At 45.9% G+C, this 17,381-nt stretch overlaps 1 protein-coding gene across 2 annotated transcripts in view; it reads left to right on the forward strand.

The window, feature by feature from the left end:
• The window catches only part of Kcnh1 (potassium voltage-gated channel subfamily H member 1), a 278,882-nt gene that overhangs the window by 19,899 nt on the left and 241,602 nt on the right, over positions 1–17,381 (forward strand). For both annotated transcript variants that reach the window (XM_050148258.1, XM_050148259.1), the window contains exons 2-3: positions 7,955–8,078; positions 15,196–15,302. In XM_050148258.1, the coding sequence (XP_050004215.1) occupies positions 7,955–8,078; positions 15,196–15,302 (231 nt within the window). The remainder of the gene's footprint in view (positions 1–7,954; positions 8,079–15,195; positions 15,303–17,381) is intronic.

Here is a 17,381-nt window from a genome sequence, read left to right on the forward strand (position 1 = left end):
AGGATAGTGTTTTCTATTTCCATCCATTTGCCTGCAAACTTCAAGAAGTCCTTGTTTTTTACTGCTGAGTAGTACTCTAATATGTATATATTCCATACTTTCTTCATCCATTCTTCAATTGAAGGGCATCTAGGTTGTTTCCAGGTTCTGGCTATTACAAACAATGCAGCTATGAACATAGTAGAGCATATACTTTTGTTGTATGATAAGGCCTCTCTTGGGTATATTCCCAAGAGTGGTATTGCTGGGTCCAGGGGTAGGTTGATCCCGAATTTCCTGAGAAACCTCCACACTGCTTTCCAGAGTGGTTGCACAAGTTTGCATTCCCACCAGAAAGAGAGGCTTCTTTGATGAGGTGTGGAGGCTACAATTATCTGTGGGCATGAGGGTAAGATGTGGGATCTGGCTGGGAATTATGCTTGTCTAGCAGAGTGACAGTAGTTGATTCTCTTCTAAGAGCCAAGGCCTCACCAGTCCCAGGAATTGGCTAGGTTTCCAGCGTCAGGCCTGGTTTCTCTCCTGTTGCATGGACCTGAAGTCCAGTGAGACCTGAGTGCCACTCCCTGCACTGTGACGCATGAAGAGGAGTGAATTCCATTCTGACTTTTTATACCCATAAGTTTATTCTTCTTTCCTTCCCCCATATTCTCGCTAATAGCCTCCTTTTCCACAAGACGTCCCTGTCTGCTTGCTTCTCCTCTATCTCATCCCTCCCTTTACTTCCTCCTCCTCATTTGAAATCGCTTTCTTCCTTTGCATTGTCTCCTTTCTGCCTTCAACGCACACGCCACATACTCACACCCCACAATACCACACACACACCACACACACACACCATACATCCATACATACCACACACACACACACCACACATCCACAAACACACCACATATCCAAACACACCACACACATATCACACACACACCCCACACACCACACATACCCACTACACATCCACACCACACATCCACACCAAACACACACACACCACACATCCACACACACCATACACACACCACACACACACCACACATATACACACATATACCATACACATATGCACTCACCACACGCACATACGCACACAGTACACACACACCACACATATACACACACTACACACACTTAATATATAAATATAAATATATATTAATATATATAATAGCTAAATATAGAATCAACGTTTGAGAAAAAGCATGTGTTATTTGACTTTCCACATCTGGCTTATTCAGTGTAGCATAATGATCTCCAGTTCCATCCACCTTTCTACAAATGTCATTAATTTCTATTTATGACTGCATAAAGTTCCATACACACTTCTTTACCCATTCATCTTTGACGGGCATCAAGGCAGGATCCTTCTCTTGGCTATTGTGAATAGTGCAGCCTGTGCAGGTCAGAGCACAGCTTGCAGGAATTGCTGCTGCCCTTCTCCCATGTGGTTCCTGGAGTTCGAATCCAGCTGCCAGGACTGAATTCTGTTACCCATGAGCCATCTTGCCCACCTTCAAAACCATCTTGATTTGCATTTTGGTAGTGTGGCTTTTATTCCTTAGTTTTCTGCTAGCTTTTATCATTGAGTAGATTCCCTGGTTCCTTGGGTAGTGTCAGGACCTTTGTCTTGCTAGGCAGCCTCTGTTTTAGCATCTCCAGTGGAGCAACTGGACTTCTTATGAGACTGCGTAGTGCTCTCAAGACTGCAGAAGCAGAAATTTTGCAAAACTAAACATTGAGATATAGGACAGAGCTTGGCACAGCACCAACTTTACTGCGGAGGAGGCATGTGCTAGACCCAACAGAGTCCAGGGGAGAAGAGTACACCATGATGGTACATAAGAACGCAGCCATCAGTACCAGCAGCGTCACCTCAGCGACAGGCCACAAGGATGCAGACATCAGAATCACCAGTGCATCTCAGCGACAGAACACGAGGATGCAGACATCAGAACCACCAGTGCATCTCAGCGACAGAACACGAGGATGCAGACATCAGTACCAGCAGCGTCACCTCAGTGACAGAACACGAGGATGCAGACATCAGTACCACCAGGGTCACCTCAGCGACAGGCCACAAGGATGCAGACATCAGAACCACCAGTGTCGTCTCAGCTGCCTAGAGTGATGCTCTGACTATCTCAGCTATGAAGCAGTGGCCTTGAGGCATATAAGATGTCATTTTTGATTTTAAGAGGAAAGTCAAAAAGGCTTTTCCATCGCTAGCAGAGGCCAGAGGGCCTCACACTGCTCCCTCCTCTGCGGGTGTTTGTGGGAATCTCCAGTGAGATCAGGCAGTGCCAGGAGTCAGGGCAGTGTGGGTGACGTAGAGCCCTGGTCCTTGTTAATGACTTAGAGCCCATTTTGTTTTCATGCCTTCTGGGCTTTCACTCAAATGAGCTATCTGCGGCAGCCATGTGAAGACCAAGGTATGATATCAGTGCATGGCTGTTAGATTGGATTACAGAGCTTGGCAGCTCCATTGTTTTCACCTAGAGCCTCAACTTTGACCTCTAGACCATGAGTTACTGTCTTTCTGCTAGGAACTGGCAGACCACAGTGGTGGAGCCTGTCACAGTTAAGCTGTGGGTGAATATAGGGTCACCTAGCCCAAGCTTTGTCTTCATCCTCTCCACGCGGAGGCAGAGGCAACTATGGGGCCAATATGCAGAACGGAATCTTCACAGGGCAGGATCTTCACAGAGTGGGGTCTTTACTGGGGGACCTTCGTGGAATGAGGTCTTCATAGTATGGGTTTCATAGAGTGGAGTCTTCACAAAATGGGGTCCTCACTGAACAAGGTCTTTATAGAGAAATGGAGACTTCACAGAACAAGGTCTTCACAGGACTGGAGTTTTCACAAGATGTTACACACACACACAATGCACATCTATTCATACACATGCATGAATTGTTAGATTATCTTTATATTTCTGTGAAAATGGCATTAGAATTTTGATTGGGATTGCATTGGATCTGCAAGTCACTTTGGGTGATGTGACCACTTAAATAATATGAATTCTTGTATCCTGTGAACCCTGGTTATCTTCCCGTTGATTGTGTGGGAGGCGATGTCTTTTCAACGCTCTGTCCAAGTAGAGCGCTGCCTTTCTCGTGAGGCTTGGCTTGGCTTCCAGTTTGTTTCCTTTTGCTGAGCTAAGAAACAGCACAGCCTAGAGTCTCTCAGGTTTGGAAGTGTGGAGAGTGCCTGAGCTGTTGACTTCATAACCAACCTCTTGTTTGTCAACGTGGCCAGCCAGGAAGAGGATGAACACCCTGAGCTGAGCAGGGCTGCTGTCATGGAGTCTTGCCCACACTAGTGTTTAACTTTGTTTTTATTTTTTAGACTCTGTCTTCCTGGGCCTGTCTGTTCTGTGGCAGGGAGGCGGATGTCTAGGCTTCCATGTGTAGGAGTGATGTGGGTTCCTGTTAGTCCTATTTAGGATTCTATTGCTGTGATAAACACTATGACCAAAAGTAACTTAGGGAGAGAAGAGTTTATTTCACCCCACGATTGCAGTCCATAATCAAAGAGAAGTGAGGGCAGGCACTCAAACCAGGGACCTGAAGGCAGGAACTGAAGCAGAGGCCATGGAGGGCACTGCCCCCAGTGAGCTGGGCCCTCCTGCTTCAATCATTTACTCAAGAATGTGTCTCACGGGCTTGCTCAATCAGGCCAATTTGATTGAGGCATTTTCTCAGTTGAGGTTCCCTCTTCCTTGATATGTCTAGATTTCTGTCGAGTTGGCACACTGGCCTCACCCTTCCCCTTTCTCTCTGTGATCATATTCATGCAGCACAAATGATAATTGCAAGGACTCTGGTGAGCCAGAGGCCTAAGTGCAGGCCTGTGTCCTCCTGCCCCAGTCTCTGGGTGCCCAGGAACTGTTGGGACCAAGTTTATACTCAATGGACTCTTGGATTAAACAGAACTTGGTTCCCCTGCCCCGCCTCTGACATGTCTTTCTTGTTCTGTTTCTCTTTGTATAATTTATGGTTCCCTCTATGTTTCTGTCCCTTCCTCCCTCTCTCCATCTTCCTGCTCGTCTCCTTAGCCTTTCTGATCACCTACCAAAGTTACTCGTCCCTTCCGGTCTAGTTGATCCTAGTCTCGGGCAGTCTGACACAGGCCTTGGACTGCTATAACCAGCCACGTTTACAAATCCATCCGCTGTGGGGGAAGATGGCAGCTTCTGTGTCCCCCCCAACACCAAGGGAATGGAGACCGGCCCAGAAGTGTGTCACCCCAGGTGGAATTCCCTCCCACCCCTGAGAACCGGTAGGGAGCCAGGCACCACCCTTCCTTCTCATCTGTCTCTCATCCCGTCTGTCCCTTCTGTGATTGTGAGGAGGCAGGAGGACTATTCCAGAAATAGATCAGTCTTCTAAGTTCTGAGAAGTTTTCCAGCAAGGGAAGATACTGAACATGGGGAAGGCAGATGGAGAAGCTAGGCTCTGAAGAAGGAATGTTTTTGCCCACGTCCCGAGGGCACCTTGTCCATCAGAACAGATGAGGCAGGAGTGGACTGCTGGTTCATTGGTTAAAAATCTCATTATATTTAGAATTTCAGAGGTAGATAAATCACAGCGTTGGTTTGATTTTAGTACTCAATGGAGTAAGGAGTCCATGTGATAGAATGACAAAAAGCATAGACTTTGAAGTCACACAGACCCAATTTTGAGTTCCAGCTTCATGTGGATTTAACTGCCTATTGGGTATCTGAAGAGACTCAGTTTCTTCATGAATCAGGTGATGAAATCCATGATGCTCATTAGTAATACCACTTCATAAAGGTTACAAATCCCATCTCATAGTAGAGCATGAATCAGAGCAAACACCAGCTAATGGTGCCTGTCCTCAGTGACGCCATTGACAGGGCTCCCTTCATTCCTATGATGTGTGGCAGATCACGGGGTTATGTGGGTACCCCTAGCATATAGACACACTGTTCTGGGCAGTAATGTGCAGGTCATTCTTTACAGTTAGGGTTAAAAGGGGAGAGGAAACAATGTCATGCTGGGATGTTGTGCTGGGATGACGGGTTTCTTCCCTCCCCTCAAGACCTCTGGTACAGGACAACAAGTTCGCTCCTCCTCATCCTCCCCAAAGGGTTTCACCTTACTGGGGACCAAACTTTCAAATATATGAGCCGATGGGAGCAGTTCTCATTCAAACCACCACCCAGGGCTTTCAGAGTGCATTTGGGGCTTTTAAACTGTTAGTATATGTGTGAGTGTTTATGTGTAGTGTGGAAGATTTGCTGACTGATGCGTATGTCAGGCCCTCTGGTCTAGGGAGTCCCCCCTGAGTCCTCTGCCTCTGCCTACATCTCCCCGCACCGTGTGCTGGGATTCAGACAAACACGCACGACAGCTCCCGGTTTATTATGGGTTTTCGGGGTCTGAGTTCTGCTTCTTGTGGCTGAACAACAAGTGATTAATTCTTTGAGCCACCTCCCTAGGCCCCTCTTTTTATTATTCGGACAGGCCTTATAGCCAAAGCTTGTCTTGAATTGTGCTTTGTGGCCAAGAATGTTGATCTCCAGATCCTCCTAAGTGCTGAGATCCCAAGTGCCGAGATCCCAAGTGCCGAGATCACACGTTCTCATCATCACTTCTGGCCTTGTTTTGGTTTTGAGACAGGGCCTTGCTGTGCAGTCCTGGCTGTCCTTATGTGGCAGCCTTTCTGCTTGGTCTCCTGATTACCAGGATGGCAGGTGTGTGCCACCTCTTTGCCTCCTTCTTTAGGTGTTTGTGTCCATCTGTCTTGGAATTGTCTTGTGCTCAGGGGCCGTGTCGCACAGTCTGATTGCCCTGCAGTCCTGCCTTCTGCTTGGTACGCAGAGTGCATTTACAAAGGCCTTATGTAAGTGTGGGCGAGACGGATCGGGGAGCTGGTTGTAAGTTTTCATTAGAAGAGAATCTGTGAAAATAGTAGGCGTTCACCTTCCCTTCTTGAAAGCTGTATTTATGTTCCTTTTAAGTAGATCAAACTAGGGCTGTCAGTATGGCTCAGGGGGTAAAGGCTTCTTACCACAGAAGCCTGGCAACCTGAGTTTGATCCTCCAAAATCTGTGTTAAGGTAGAAGGAGTGAACAGACCCTATAATGTTGCCCTATGACCTCTATGGGTACTCCATAGCTTGTCTATACACACACAACAACAATAACAATAATGAAAATAATAACAAAAATAATAATGAGACTAATAATGATAGTAATAAATAAATATAGCTATTCTCAAGGAAGATGACCCCTCAAAGGCCTTGGTTCAGCATGGCCTCTGGCATCTCTCTCTTCTTGCCTTTTCCATGAGCAGTAAAGCAACCTCAGTCTTTGGTGTATTTTTTTTTCTTTTATGAAATGTAATATTCTTTATAAACCTGCCAAATCAAGAAATAAACTCATCTGCAGAGGGCAGAGCAGCCCGTCCGACTCCATGAAGACAGGAAGAGTAGTGATCTACACTGTGAGTGAATTATCCGTGCTGTCCTAGGGGCTGAGGGCTGGCTCGGTGGATAAAGTGCCTGCCGCAAGCCGGAGGACTGCATTTGCTCTACATCAGCTGTGTGGGTGGCTGGGCGCAGTGGAGCACACCTCTAGCTCCAGCACTGGAGGGGCAGAAACAGGTGGATCTCTGAGCTCACTCACCAGCCAGCCTAGCAGAGCCATGAACTCCATGTTCAGGAATAAACCCTTTCTCTAAAATTAGATGAGAGCAGTCAGGGGAAACAAGCTCCAACCTCTGTATGCATACACACGATCATGCACACGTGAGCACACATTCACTACATGCATACACACGCTCATGCGCATGTGAGCACACACCCACTACATGCAGACACACACTCATGCACACGTGAGCACACATTCACTGTATGCACATGTACACTTATACACACATGTGCACACATTCACCCAGACAGGGACATGCACACTTAAGGAACTTGCTTTGTATTATTGATGTGCATTCAGTGATATGGAAAATTAGGGATTGGCTGTTTCATAGGAATTCACTGATGCACACAGGAGCATAAAAATGCTATTCTAGAACAAATTGGCCTTAGAGTTAGTGAGAGCATATTTCACATAGAAGATATGTGTGTGTTTGTGTGTATACAATTTATAACAGGATAGAGTATGTTTGTATTTCTTTCAGGGCTAAGGAAAATGGGAATATGTGTAGAGAAAGGAGCCAGGCTAAAATAATGGCTACATTGAAGACTCATATTTTATCTGTCAATTTAAATTATTGAGATCAAAAGAGGGAAACGATTTTCTGAGCACAAAAGGTACTGACAACTTTTGATTTTCAAAACATTAGAACCATAAATCAGCCTGCTGTCTGCCTCCTGAAACCCTGGCTGCCGAGTGAGAGGGGGGCTGGTCACTGGCATGCAGCTCTGTGCTTGCACGACTTCAAGTCAGAGGAGGTTGTGTGGTGTAAGCCCCTTGATGACTCTCTACACCGTCTCAGGAGAAGGGTCTGGTCACTGTCCTCTGAGATGTCTCCCATGTATCCTGTGAGGTTTTGCACTACTCACATGCCTTGCTTCTATAGAGAGGCCTTGCAGAATGGCCAGGGCTAGTCAGGGTCAGCCAATTTGTACCCTCAGGACAAGAGAAGGTCAAGGTGCTGCAGAGCCCAGAAGCGACTCCTCTGGCTCATTGGCTTTGCATTACGATGTGCTTCCAGAGGGATGAAAAGTTAGTGCTGACCCTGTCTCAGGAGACCCCATAGGTTCCTGGGTTGGTGGCTAACACGCTTCCTTTCCTAGGATACACTGACCTTCATTAGCATCTACACTCATAATTTCTGGTTCCAAAGCTTGGTTCTCCCCCTTCCTCCTGGGGACATGGCTCTGTAGGAGAGACTGCACCTGCAAGCGTTAGGCCGGCTGAAATCATTCATGTCTACTAACATCCTGCCTCATGAGCTCCTTCTTTCTCTTTTGAAACAGATACTAATTTTGTGTTGGGGAATGCCCAGATAGTGGACTGGCCCATCGTCTACAGCAATGATGGATTCTGCAAGCTCTCTGGCTACCACCGGGCAGAAGTAATGCAAAAAAGTAGCGCCTGCAGGTAGGTACCCCGCATGCAGCTCTTTGGGGAGTCTCCTGGACAAAGGAAGATTACCTTGAACTTGCTCTTTGCTTCTGGTGAAATTTTATTGCCATGACTCCTGTAGTTTGTGCAAGTTCTGGGCAAAACCCAAAGGAGATATAGAACATACTTCCTACAACTGACAAATCAGTAAGAGGGGGACTGGAAAACAGAAAAATCTATATGATGATATCTTAGTTAGGACTTTTATTACTGTGAAGAGACACCACGACCACAGTAACTTTCATAGAGAAAACATTTAATCAAGGGTGGCTTACAGTTTCAGAGGTTCAGTCCATGGCAGCGTGCAGGTAGTCATGGTGATGGAGCTGAGAGTGCTATGTCTTGCAGGCAACAGGAAGTCAGCTGACTGTCACACTGAGGGAAGCTTGAGAAGAGACCTCAAAGCCTGCCCCCACAGTGACACACTTCCTTCAACAAGGCCACACCTCCTAACAGCACCACTCTCTTTGGGGCCATTTTCTTTCAAACCACCACATTCTGCTCTCTGGCCCACAAAAGCTTATAGCCATATCATAATGAAAAAACTGCATTCAGTCAAACTTCAAAAGCCCCCCCCCCCATAGTCTATCACAGTCTCAACAGTGCTTAAAAGTCCAGAGTCCAGAGTCTTTTCTGAGATACATGGCAATCTCTTAACTGCAATCCCCCTGTAAAAATCAAAATCAAAATGAAGAAGATCACATACTTCAAGCATATACCAGCACAGGACATACATTATGATTCCAAAAACACAGGGAAGGGAGCATGGTGAGGAAGTACTGGACCAAAGCAAGGCTGAAAACCAGCTGGGCAAGCTCCAAACTCTGCGTCTCAATGCCTGATGTCAAAATGCTGTCCCCATCTCCAATTCCATTCAGCTTTGTTGACTGCAACCCACGTCTTTCTCCTGGGCTGGTTCCACTTCCTGTTAGCAGCTCTCCTCAGCAGGTGTCCCACGACTCTGGCATCTCTCACAGCTTGGATTCTACAGGCAATCCAGGCTCCACCTTCACAGCTTCGCACAGTGGTCTCTCTACTAGGCCTCCTTTAGGGACGCCCCTGACACATGCCTGGCCACAGTGGCTGTCCTTAGGCATGGAGGCACCTTCTATAACCTGTTTCGTCTATCCTTAGCTTCAACACCAGAACCACGTGGCCCAGGCTGCCAAGTTCTGCTGCTCGTTAGGGCTGGAACATGGCTCCCTGTTTAATTACTTCTTCATCAGCTTTCTGTTTTCCTTATGGCCCAAACATGACTGTCCTTGAATTTGCTCTTTAGACCAGGCTGTCATCAAACTCAGAGATCGCCAGCCTCTGCCTTCCCCGTGCTGGATTAAAGGCGTGCACCTCCACATCCAGCTTCAAACTTTTCTTTAATTCCTTTCCACAAGTTGGAAGCTTAGCTGGGTGGGATCTCACCCTGAGGTCACCACTCCCTTTATCCCATTTCTTAATCTGTTTATCTCCTTGAACACAGAATTTAGCTCCATTCTGCTCTCTGGTGCCTCCTTTCTCCTCAAACAGTTTTCCTTGCCCAGCTTGCTCCTTTCATGATATATCTTCATCAGAGTGACCACTAATGTCTACATGAAAGGGTCTACACTAGGCTGTTTTGGGATTTCTTCTGCCAATGGAATTAACCTCAAACTCTTCAATTTAGGCAGAGTCTTTGGTTACAAAGACAAGATGCAGCTTTTAATGATTCCATGAAATAATTTTTAATTAATTAACTAAATCAACACAGCCATATAGCTCAGGCTGCCCTCACTTGCTAGATAGCGAGAGAAGACCTTGAGCTTCTGATGCACCTGCCTCAGACTCCTGACTGCTGAGATTACCCACAGGCCTGTGCCAGTATGCCCTGTTTATGCAGGTCTGGGAACTGAACCCAGGGCCTTGGGTTTGTTGGCAAGCAAATACTCCACCCAACTGAGCTACATCCTCAGCCCAAATTTTTAAAACTCCATGAACATTTTATAGAGAGTATTGCAAGGTAAGGCCCCATTCACAGATCTTTTCCCCAGTGAGAACTCTTTAGAGAATAGTTCATTCCGTCAGTTGTTCTGTTACACGCACAGCTGTGTATCTGACAGGGATACCTCAGTACCCTTGGGCCTGGACATAGGAAAAGCTGTTTTCAAGATGCTGAGCCAGCATGCAGCCCAGATCCTGCCAGGCATCCCAGCAACCGTGGCTGGATCTTGGCTCTCTGGGTGCCCTGCCCTTATCTGTGGTATATTCATGGAAAGGCACCATCCTCTAAAAAAGACGTGAACTCACCATGGAGTGTGGAGATGCCTGCCCTGCCCTGGGCTTTCATGTATTAGATCAGCCACCTCAGTGCTGGCTACCTATTACATGTTTGCACAATATCTGAAGTTTGTTAAATTCTAGATTGTTGAGCCTAATACATGGATAGTTTGACCTTTTTTTTTTTTTTTTACTAATATAGTTTTGGATAGTCTCTAATGCACTTGCGTGTCCTGCATTCTCTGGGTGCTGTTTTCCACTGAATATCTACCCTTACCTGTCTGTCTCCATCTGCAGATTCCCCACTGACAAATCTCGGAAGTTAGCTTCACTTTTTAGCGTGGCCAGAGTGGCGTTTACCCTTTTCCTTATTGGCTGTGCTCAAAGGACAACAGAGGCATTGCCTTGTTAATTCTGCCAACTTTTCTTTTGTACAGTTCTAAGCAGTTCATTCAGCTGTAACATCTGAGCACTCCCCTCCCGTCTGTTCCCACCGCCTTCCTGGTAGAGCAGGCCTCCCCTGTCTTATTTCTGCACTGTAGACATTTTCATTTTTTGAGGTTCTTTGGGCTAAAATTCTATGGTTCTTTGGGTCAAGGTTTTAAGAAAAAGCTAGAATACATGTGTGGTATCAGGAGACGGGGAATGCGTGGTTTGGAGCCTACACCCCCACTTCTGCATGGCCTCAGGCTGGAGGCCGGGTCACCACAGTCTTCCCTTGTTGATGAAAGGCCTGGGGTCTGTGAGAGATGCATGCTGGACTCTGGGGGGTGTTGTCAGAGAGCACGACTTCCTGTCCACCTCCTCGTGCATTTGTTAGTGTCCTGCGCCTTTGTCCCTCTTGCTTAGTTGATGGTGTATTCTGCTCCGGAAGGATGAGACTTGGTGACTAGGCACAATGTGGAGCTCAGGAGAACAGTATGGTCCTGGCATCTTTCCTGCCTCTGCTAAGAGCCAGGCTCGTGGGCAGTGCCCTCTGATCCTGAGGTTTCTCTCTGCACTTTGCTTCCCGAGGCCGCTTTTCCCCCAGCTGGAGCAGCAGGTAGATGCACTAGTAAAGGCTTGTAGGATTTTATTCTCTCTGTTTCTATCCAATGCTGTTGTCCTTTTCAGAGGGTGAGGAGGCAAGAAAAAGCTTCACGACAGTGCAGAACCTTCTGTCTTTCCTTAGCTCCATCTTCGAGATAGAGCTTCAGGTTTTACCCCTTTCTTGTTTGGTAACTCCTTGTGCCCCCCCCCCCCAAGTTTATTTTTGTTAGGAATTAGAAGAAAAACCCATGGTTCAAATTTATCCAGTCATTCTTCCCAGAAGTCTCCTGGAGTTGTGTGTCTAAGAAGTAATTGTTTAAATCCGCCCCCCCCCCCATTGGGTACAGGCTGAAATGTCAATCACCTTTGTGGTGGAGGATGGAGTGGTCTCTTCAGCCATCTCCGTGTTGCCTATGGCAACATTTCCCTCCCCTGTTTGTAGTCCAGTCGTGTGGGACTGATGCACACCCAGGGTCTGGAATGACCTCCTATTATGTTTGTATTATCACACCCAGAGGTCTTCCCCGAACAAGCAGAGGGCCTGCCCTGGTATACGGAGGCACTCATTCTATTTCCAGATCTACTGGTTTTCCACGTATGCCAGCCATTAGAGGCTTAGCTTTTAGGGGCAGAAATGGAAAAATGGAGGCTTTAAAAAAAAACAGTTTGATCAATGAGTCTTCTTAAATTCAATTAATGTTTTCACTGTGTGTGCATATGTATTCATATGTGCATATGTATCCATGTTTGTGTGTATGTGTGTTGACAAGTGTATGAATGTGTGTACATATATGTATGTGTGTATTGATGTGTGTATGAATGTATGTGTGTTTGTGTGTTGACATGTGCATGAATGTATGTGTGTTCATATGTACACATGTATTCGTGTATGTGTTTTTTGATTTTTGACTATTAATCTATTTTTAATTATATATTATGTTTTTAAAGAAATAATCTTTGTTTTACATACCAATCCTAGTTCTTTATCCATTCCCACCTCCTGCTCCCCTCACCTTCCCCCCACTCTGACCCTATCCACTCAGAGAGGATGAGGTCTCCCATGGGAGTCAACAAAGTCTGTCATATCACTTGAGGCAGGACCAAGGCCCTTCCCCCTATATGTAGGCTGAGCAAGGCATTCCTCCATAGGAAACGGGCTCCGAAAAGCCAGTTCATGCAGTAAGGGATAAATACTGGTTCCACTACTAGTGATCCCACAAACTGCCCAAGCCACACAACTGCCACCCACATTCAGAGGGCCTAATTTGGTCATATGCAGCTTCCCCAACTCTCTCCGTAGTCAGTGAGCTCCCACTTGCATGGGTTAGCTGTTTCTATGTATTTCCCCATCATGGTCTTGACCCTTTGCTCATATTATCACTCCTCCCTCTCTACGACTGAAATCCAGGAGCTTGGTCCAGTGCTTAGCTGTGGACTCTGCATCTGCTTCCATCAGTTACGGGATGAAGATTCTATGATAACTGTTAAGGTGGTTATCAATCTGATTACAGGGGAAGGGCAGTTAAGGCACCCTCTCCACTATTTCTTGGATTCTTAGCTGGGGTCATCCTTGCAGATTCCTGGGAATTTCCCTAGCATCAGGTTTCTCGCTAACCTCATAAGGGCTTCCTCTATCAAGATATCTCTTCCCTTGCTTTTGCTCTCTGTCCTTCCTCCAAATCAACCTTCTGAATCCCTCATGTTCTCCTCCCCCCTTCCTTTCTGTTCTCCCCCTTCCCCCATGCTCCCAATTTACTCAGGAGATCTTGTCTGTTTTCCCTTCCCAGGGTCATTCATATATGTATCTCTTAGGCTCATCCTTGTTTCTTGGTTTTTCTGGGGCTGCAGACTGTAGACTGGTTATCCTTTGCTTTATGTCTAATATCCACTTATGAGTGAGTACATAGCATGTTTGTCTTTCTGTGTCTGGGTTACCTCATTCAAGAATTTTTTTTCTAGTTCCATCCATTTGCCTGAAAATTTCAAGGTGTCATTATTTTTTATAGCTGAGTAGTACTCCATTGTATAAATGTACCACATTTTCTTTATCCATTCTTTAGTTGAGGGGCATCTAGGTTGTTTCCAGATTCTGGCTATTACAAATAATGCTGCTATGAGCAGAGTTGAGCAAATGTCCTTGTGGCATGAGTGTGCATCCTTTGTGTATGTGCCTAAGAGTGGAGTTGCTGGATTGATTCCCAGTTTTCTGAGAAACCACCATACTGATTTCCAGAGTGATTGTACAAGTTTGCATTCCCACCAGCAATGGATGAGTGTTCCCTTACCCCACATCCTCTCCAGCATAAGTTGTCATTGATGTTTTTGATCTTAGTCCTTCTGATAGGTGTGAGATGGAATCTCAGAGTTGTTTTGATTTGCATTTCCCTGATAGCTAAGGATGTTGTGCAATTCCTTAAGTGTCTTTCGCCATTTGAGAATTCTCAGTTTATATCTGTACCCCATATTTTAGTTTAATTATTTGGTATTTTGATATCTGGTTTCTTGAGTTCTTTGTATATTTTGAAGATCAACCCTCTGTCAGACGTAGGGTTGATGAAGATTTTTTTTTCCATTCTCTAGGCTGCCGTTTGTTTTGTAGACTGTGTCCCTTTGTCTTACAGAAGTTTCTCAGTTTCAGGAGGTCCCATTTATTAATTTCTGCTCTCAGTGTCACCGGGGTTAGTTTCAGGAAGTGGTCTCCTGTGCCAGTGCATTCAAGGCAACCTCCCACTTTCTATTCTGTGAGGTTCAGTGCGGCTGGATTTATGTTGAGGTCTTTGATCCATTTGGACTTGAGTTTTGTGCGTAGGGATAGATGCAAATCTACTTGCATTCTTCTACATGTCGATATCCAAGTATGCCAGCACCATTTGTTGAAGATGCTCTCTTTTTTCCATTGTACAATTTTAGCTTCTTTGTTAAAAATCAGGTGTTCACAGATGTGTGAATTAATATCAGGGTCTTCTATTCAATTCCATTGTTCCACCTGCCTGTTTTTTTTTTTTTTTTTTTTTTTTTGCCAATAGTTTTCATTACTATAGTTCTATAGTAGAACTTAAAGTCAGGAACTGTGATGCCTCCAAAAGTTCCTTTATTATACAGGATTGTTTTGGCTTTCCTGTTTTTTTTTTTATTTTTCCATATGAAGTTGAGTATTGTTATTTCAAGGTCTGTGAATAATTTTTCTGGGATTTTGATGGGGATTGCATTGAATCTGTAGATTGCTTTTGGTAAAATTGCCATTTTTGCTATGTTGGTCCTACCAATCCAAGAGCATGGGAAAATTTTCCATTTTCTGATATCTTCTTCAGTTAATTTCTTCAAAGACTTAATGTTCTTGCCATACAGGTCTTTCACTTCTTTGGTTAGAGTTACCCCAAGATATTTTATGTTGTTTGTAGCTATTGTGAAGGGTGATGTTTCTTCCTCTACTTGGTACTGATGGGGCCTGTGGCTTAGGTGGTCACTCTTCCTCCAGGTGCAGGTGGGTCCATGATTCTGCTGGTCACTTGATGCAGCTCTGGGACTCCTCCAGTTGTAGGTGGGGCCCAGATGCCATGTGGGGATGGTTGGGAGTGTGGGGGGAGCTGTTCCCATGTCTCTGGGGCTTCTCTGGGTGGGGGTGGGGCATGGAATGTGCCTCCAAGGGCTACAGACACTCACCTCATATGTGTGTGTTTGTATGTGCATGTGTGTTTACATGCATGTATATATGTGTGTATATGTATTTGTATTCGTGTGTGTATGTGTGTTCAGTGCTTGGTGTGGACGAATTCTTCTTGAGTTGCTAATGAGCTCTCTGGTTGACTTTCAGTTTTATGTATGGAGAGCTGACCGATAAGGACACCATTGAAAAGGTGCGCCAGACCTTTGAGAACTACGAGATGAATTCCTTTGAAATCCTGATGTACAAGAAGAACAGTGAGTATCAGACAGCTCTGGGCTCTGCTCTCATGTGCTTAGAGAGGTGTTGCCTCATCTCTGTGGCCGTTTGGATTTTCTCCTTCCTCCTCATCTGGTTCTGTTATTAAAAACTACTTTGTTTATAAAGAATTCTACTCTTTGAGGAAAACATCTAATGTCAACCTTTGGTCTACTCCATACCTATGTATACACATGTGTACCACATGCATGTATACACAACACAGGCAAAAGCATGCCACACACACATGCATACACACAAGCTAGTGAAGAATCCCCCACCCCATTTTTTTTTTTACAGAAGTAAGGTTGATTGGCAAGCTATTGGTTCAACTAACATTTCTGGAGTGACCCCAAATTAAACAAAATTCAAGATAAAAAAAGGAAGAAAATAAAATGAGGAGAATGAAAAAAGATAAGGAATTAAGAATCTCATAATGGAAGCTGCAGTGGGACCCAGCAAGTCATGCTGTGTACCATGTTGTCCATGCGTCTCTGCTTGCAAGTGTTAATTGGGAAGAGTCGTCGGTCTGGTTTGAGGCCACTGGTCTTCACTACGCATTTCATGCTGGGCCCCACTAGGACTCCTCCTGGATACCCTGCTGCCTCCCCGTGTTGTGGAGATCCTTCAGCTTTGAGTCTGTGGATCAGGTCCCTTCACCTGCTCCAGCAGATCATAAATGGTTGGACATTGGGACAGACCAAGTCTTAACCCGGGGTCTGGGCCTGAGCTGTTGTAGGGTTGGTTTGCTAGATGGCAAATGTGGACATCTTGCCCGTGGGCACAATTGCAGGGCTGGCTCCCCTATACTTGCACTAACAAGGTTGGCTCTTTTGTCCTGCCCTGGAGAGGTGCAGCTGGTGGTTGTCAAGGAAGGCTCTCCCACTCTTAGGATCAGAGGACCAGCTCTCCTACCTGCCTCTGGCATTGATGCGTGGGGAGAGAGCACTTCTCCCCTGCCCCGTCACCACAAGACAGATAGGTAATGGGTCAGCTCTCCCATGGCCACAGTTTCGGGTTCTCCCACACCTGCGTTAACAGTGCTGGCTCAATTGTGCTGCCTGGTGAGGTGCAGGGCCTGATCTCCCAAGTGTTGCTCCTGGTGGAGGTCAGAGATGGCTCTTGCATACTTGTGACCCCAGGGTCAGCTCTCCCACCTGCTTCAGGCACTGATGGACAGGGGTGACAACTCTCCTCTGCTCATGTTACCACATCCCTGCAGATGGGTAATGGGGGACGTGTCAGGGGCCATGAGAGTTCCAGCAGGTGACAACTGGTATCCAGATGTCAGCCCACCAGAGGAGTGGTTATCTATGGAGGTTAGTCCTGTCCAGGCAAGGCCTGAAGGAACATCACCTCTGGAAACTGTTGCTCACTTCTGCTAAAGCAACTTGGTGTCTCCCCAATACCTACACTGTGGTGTGTAATCTCATGTGATGTGTATATGTAATCTCATGATTACATTTTAGTCTTATGGGCACATATATCTGTGGGTGGTCAGGAAGATGACTGTTCATAAATACATGTATATATGTCTTGATATGTAGAATATATACTGGGACATGCTTCATAGCTGGATCTATTTGCCCCCCCCCCAAGGACTGTGGACACTTACAAGCCTGACTTTTGGGTGACTTTCCCCCTATTCTGTGGGATACCTGGTGAGGAGATTTAGTCACACAGTCAAAAACCTTGGTTCCCACAGTCAAATCTCCACTCCTTTCCCTGAAATAAAGCCGAGAAGGCAGCTCCCTGCAATTAACTTTTATTTGGCAGGACGTTTAGTCAGGAGAGGAATCTTTCAAACAGATCACATTCAGGACATCAAAGATAGGGCTATGGCCTGTCCAAGCTTGCTTGATTCTTAGTCCTTCCTGACGCAGAGATTAGGTATCCCAAATTCTACTGCAGCCAACTTGGGAAAGTGCTAACCTCAGCTGACCCTCAGCTCTAACCCAGAAAGCTGTTAGTTCCCTACACCTACCCTCACCTCAGTTTACTGGTGCAGATTTTAACCTGGGAATGGAGCATCATGCATAGGCTCTCCTTCTCCCTTCTTAGAATGTAAAACCTCCTCT

Source organism: Alexandromys fortis, unplaced genomic scaffold (assembly GCF_014885135.2).
Source record: "Alexandromys fortis isolate MF-2015 unplaced genomic scaffold, M_Fortis_MF-2015_v1.1 scaffold_62, whole genome shotgun sequence".
In the NCBI taxonomy this organism is placed as follows: domain Eukaryota; kingdom Metazoa; phylum Chordata; class Mammalia; order Rodentia; family Cricetidae; genus Alexandromys; species Alexandromys fortis.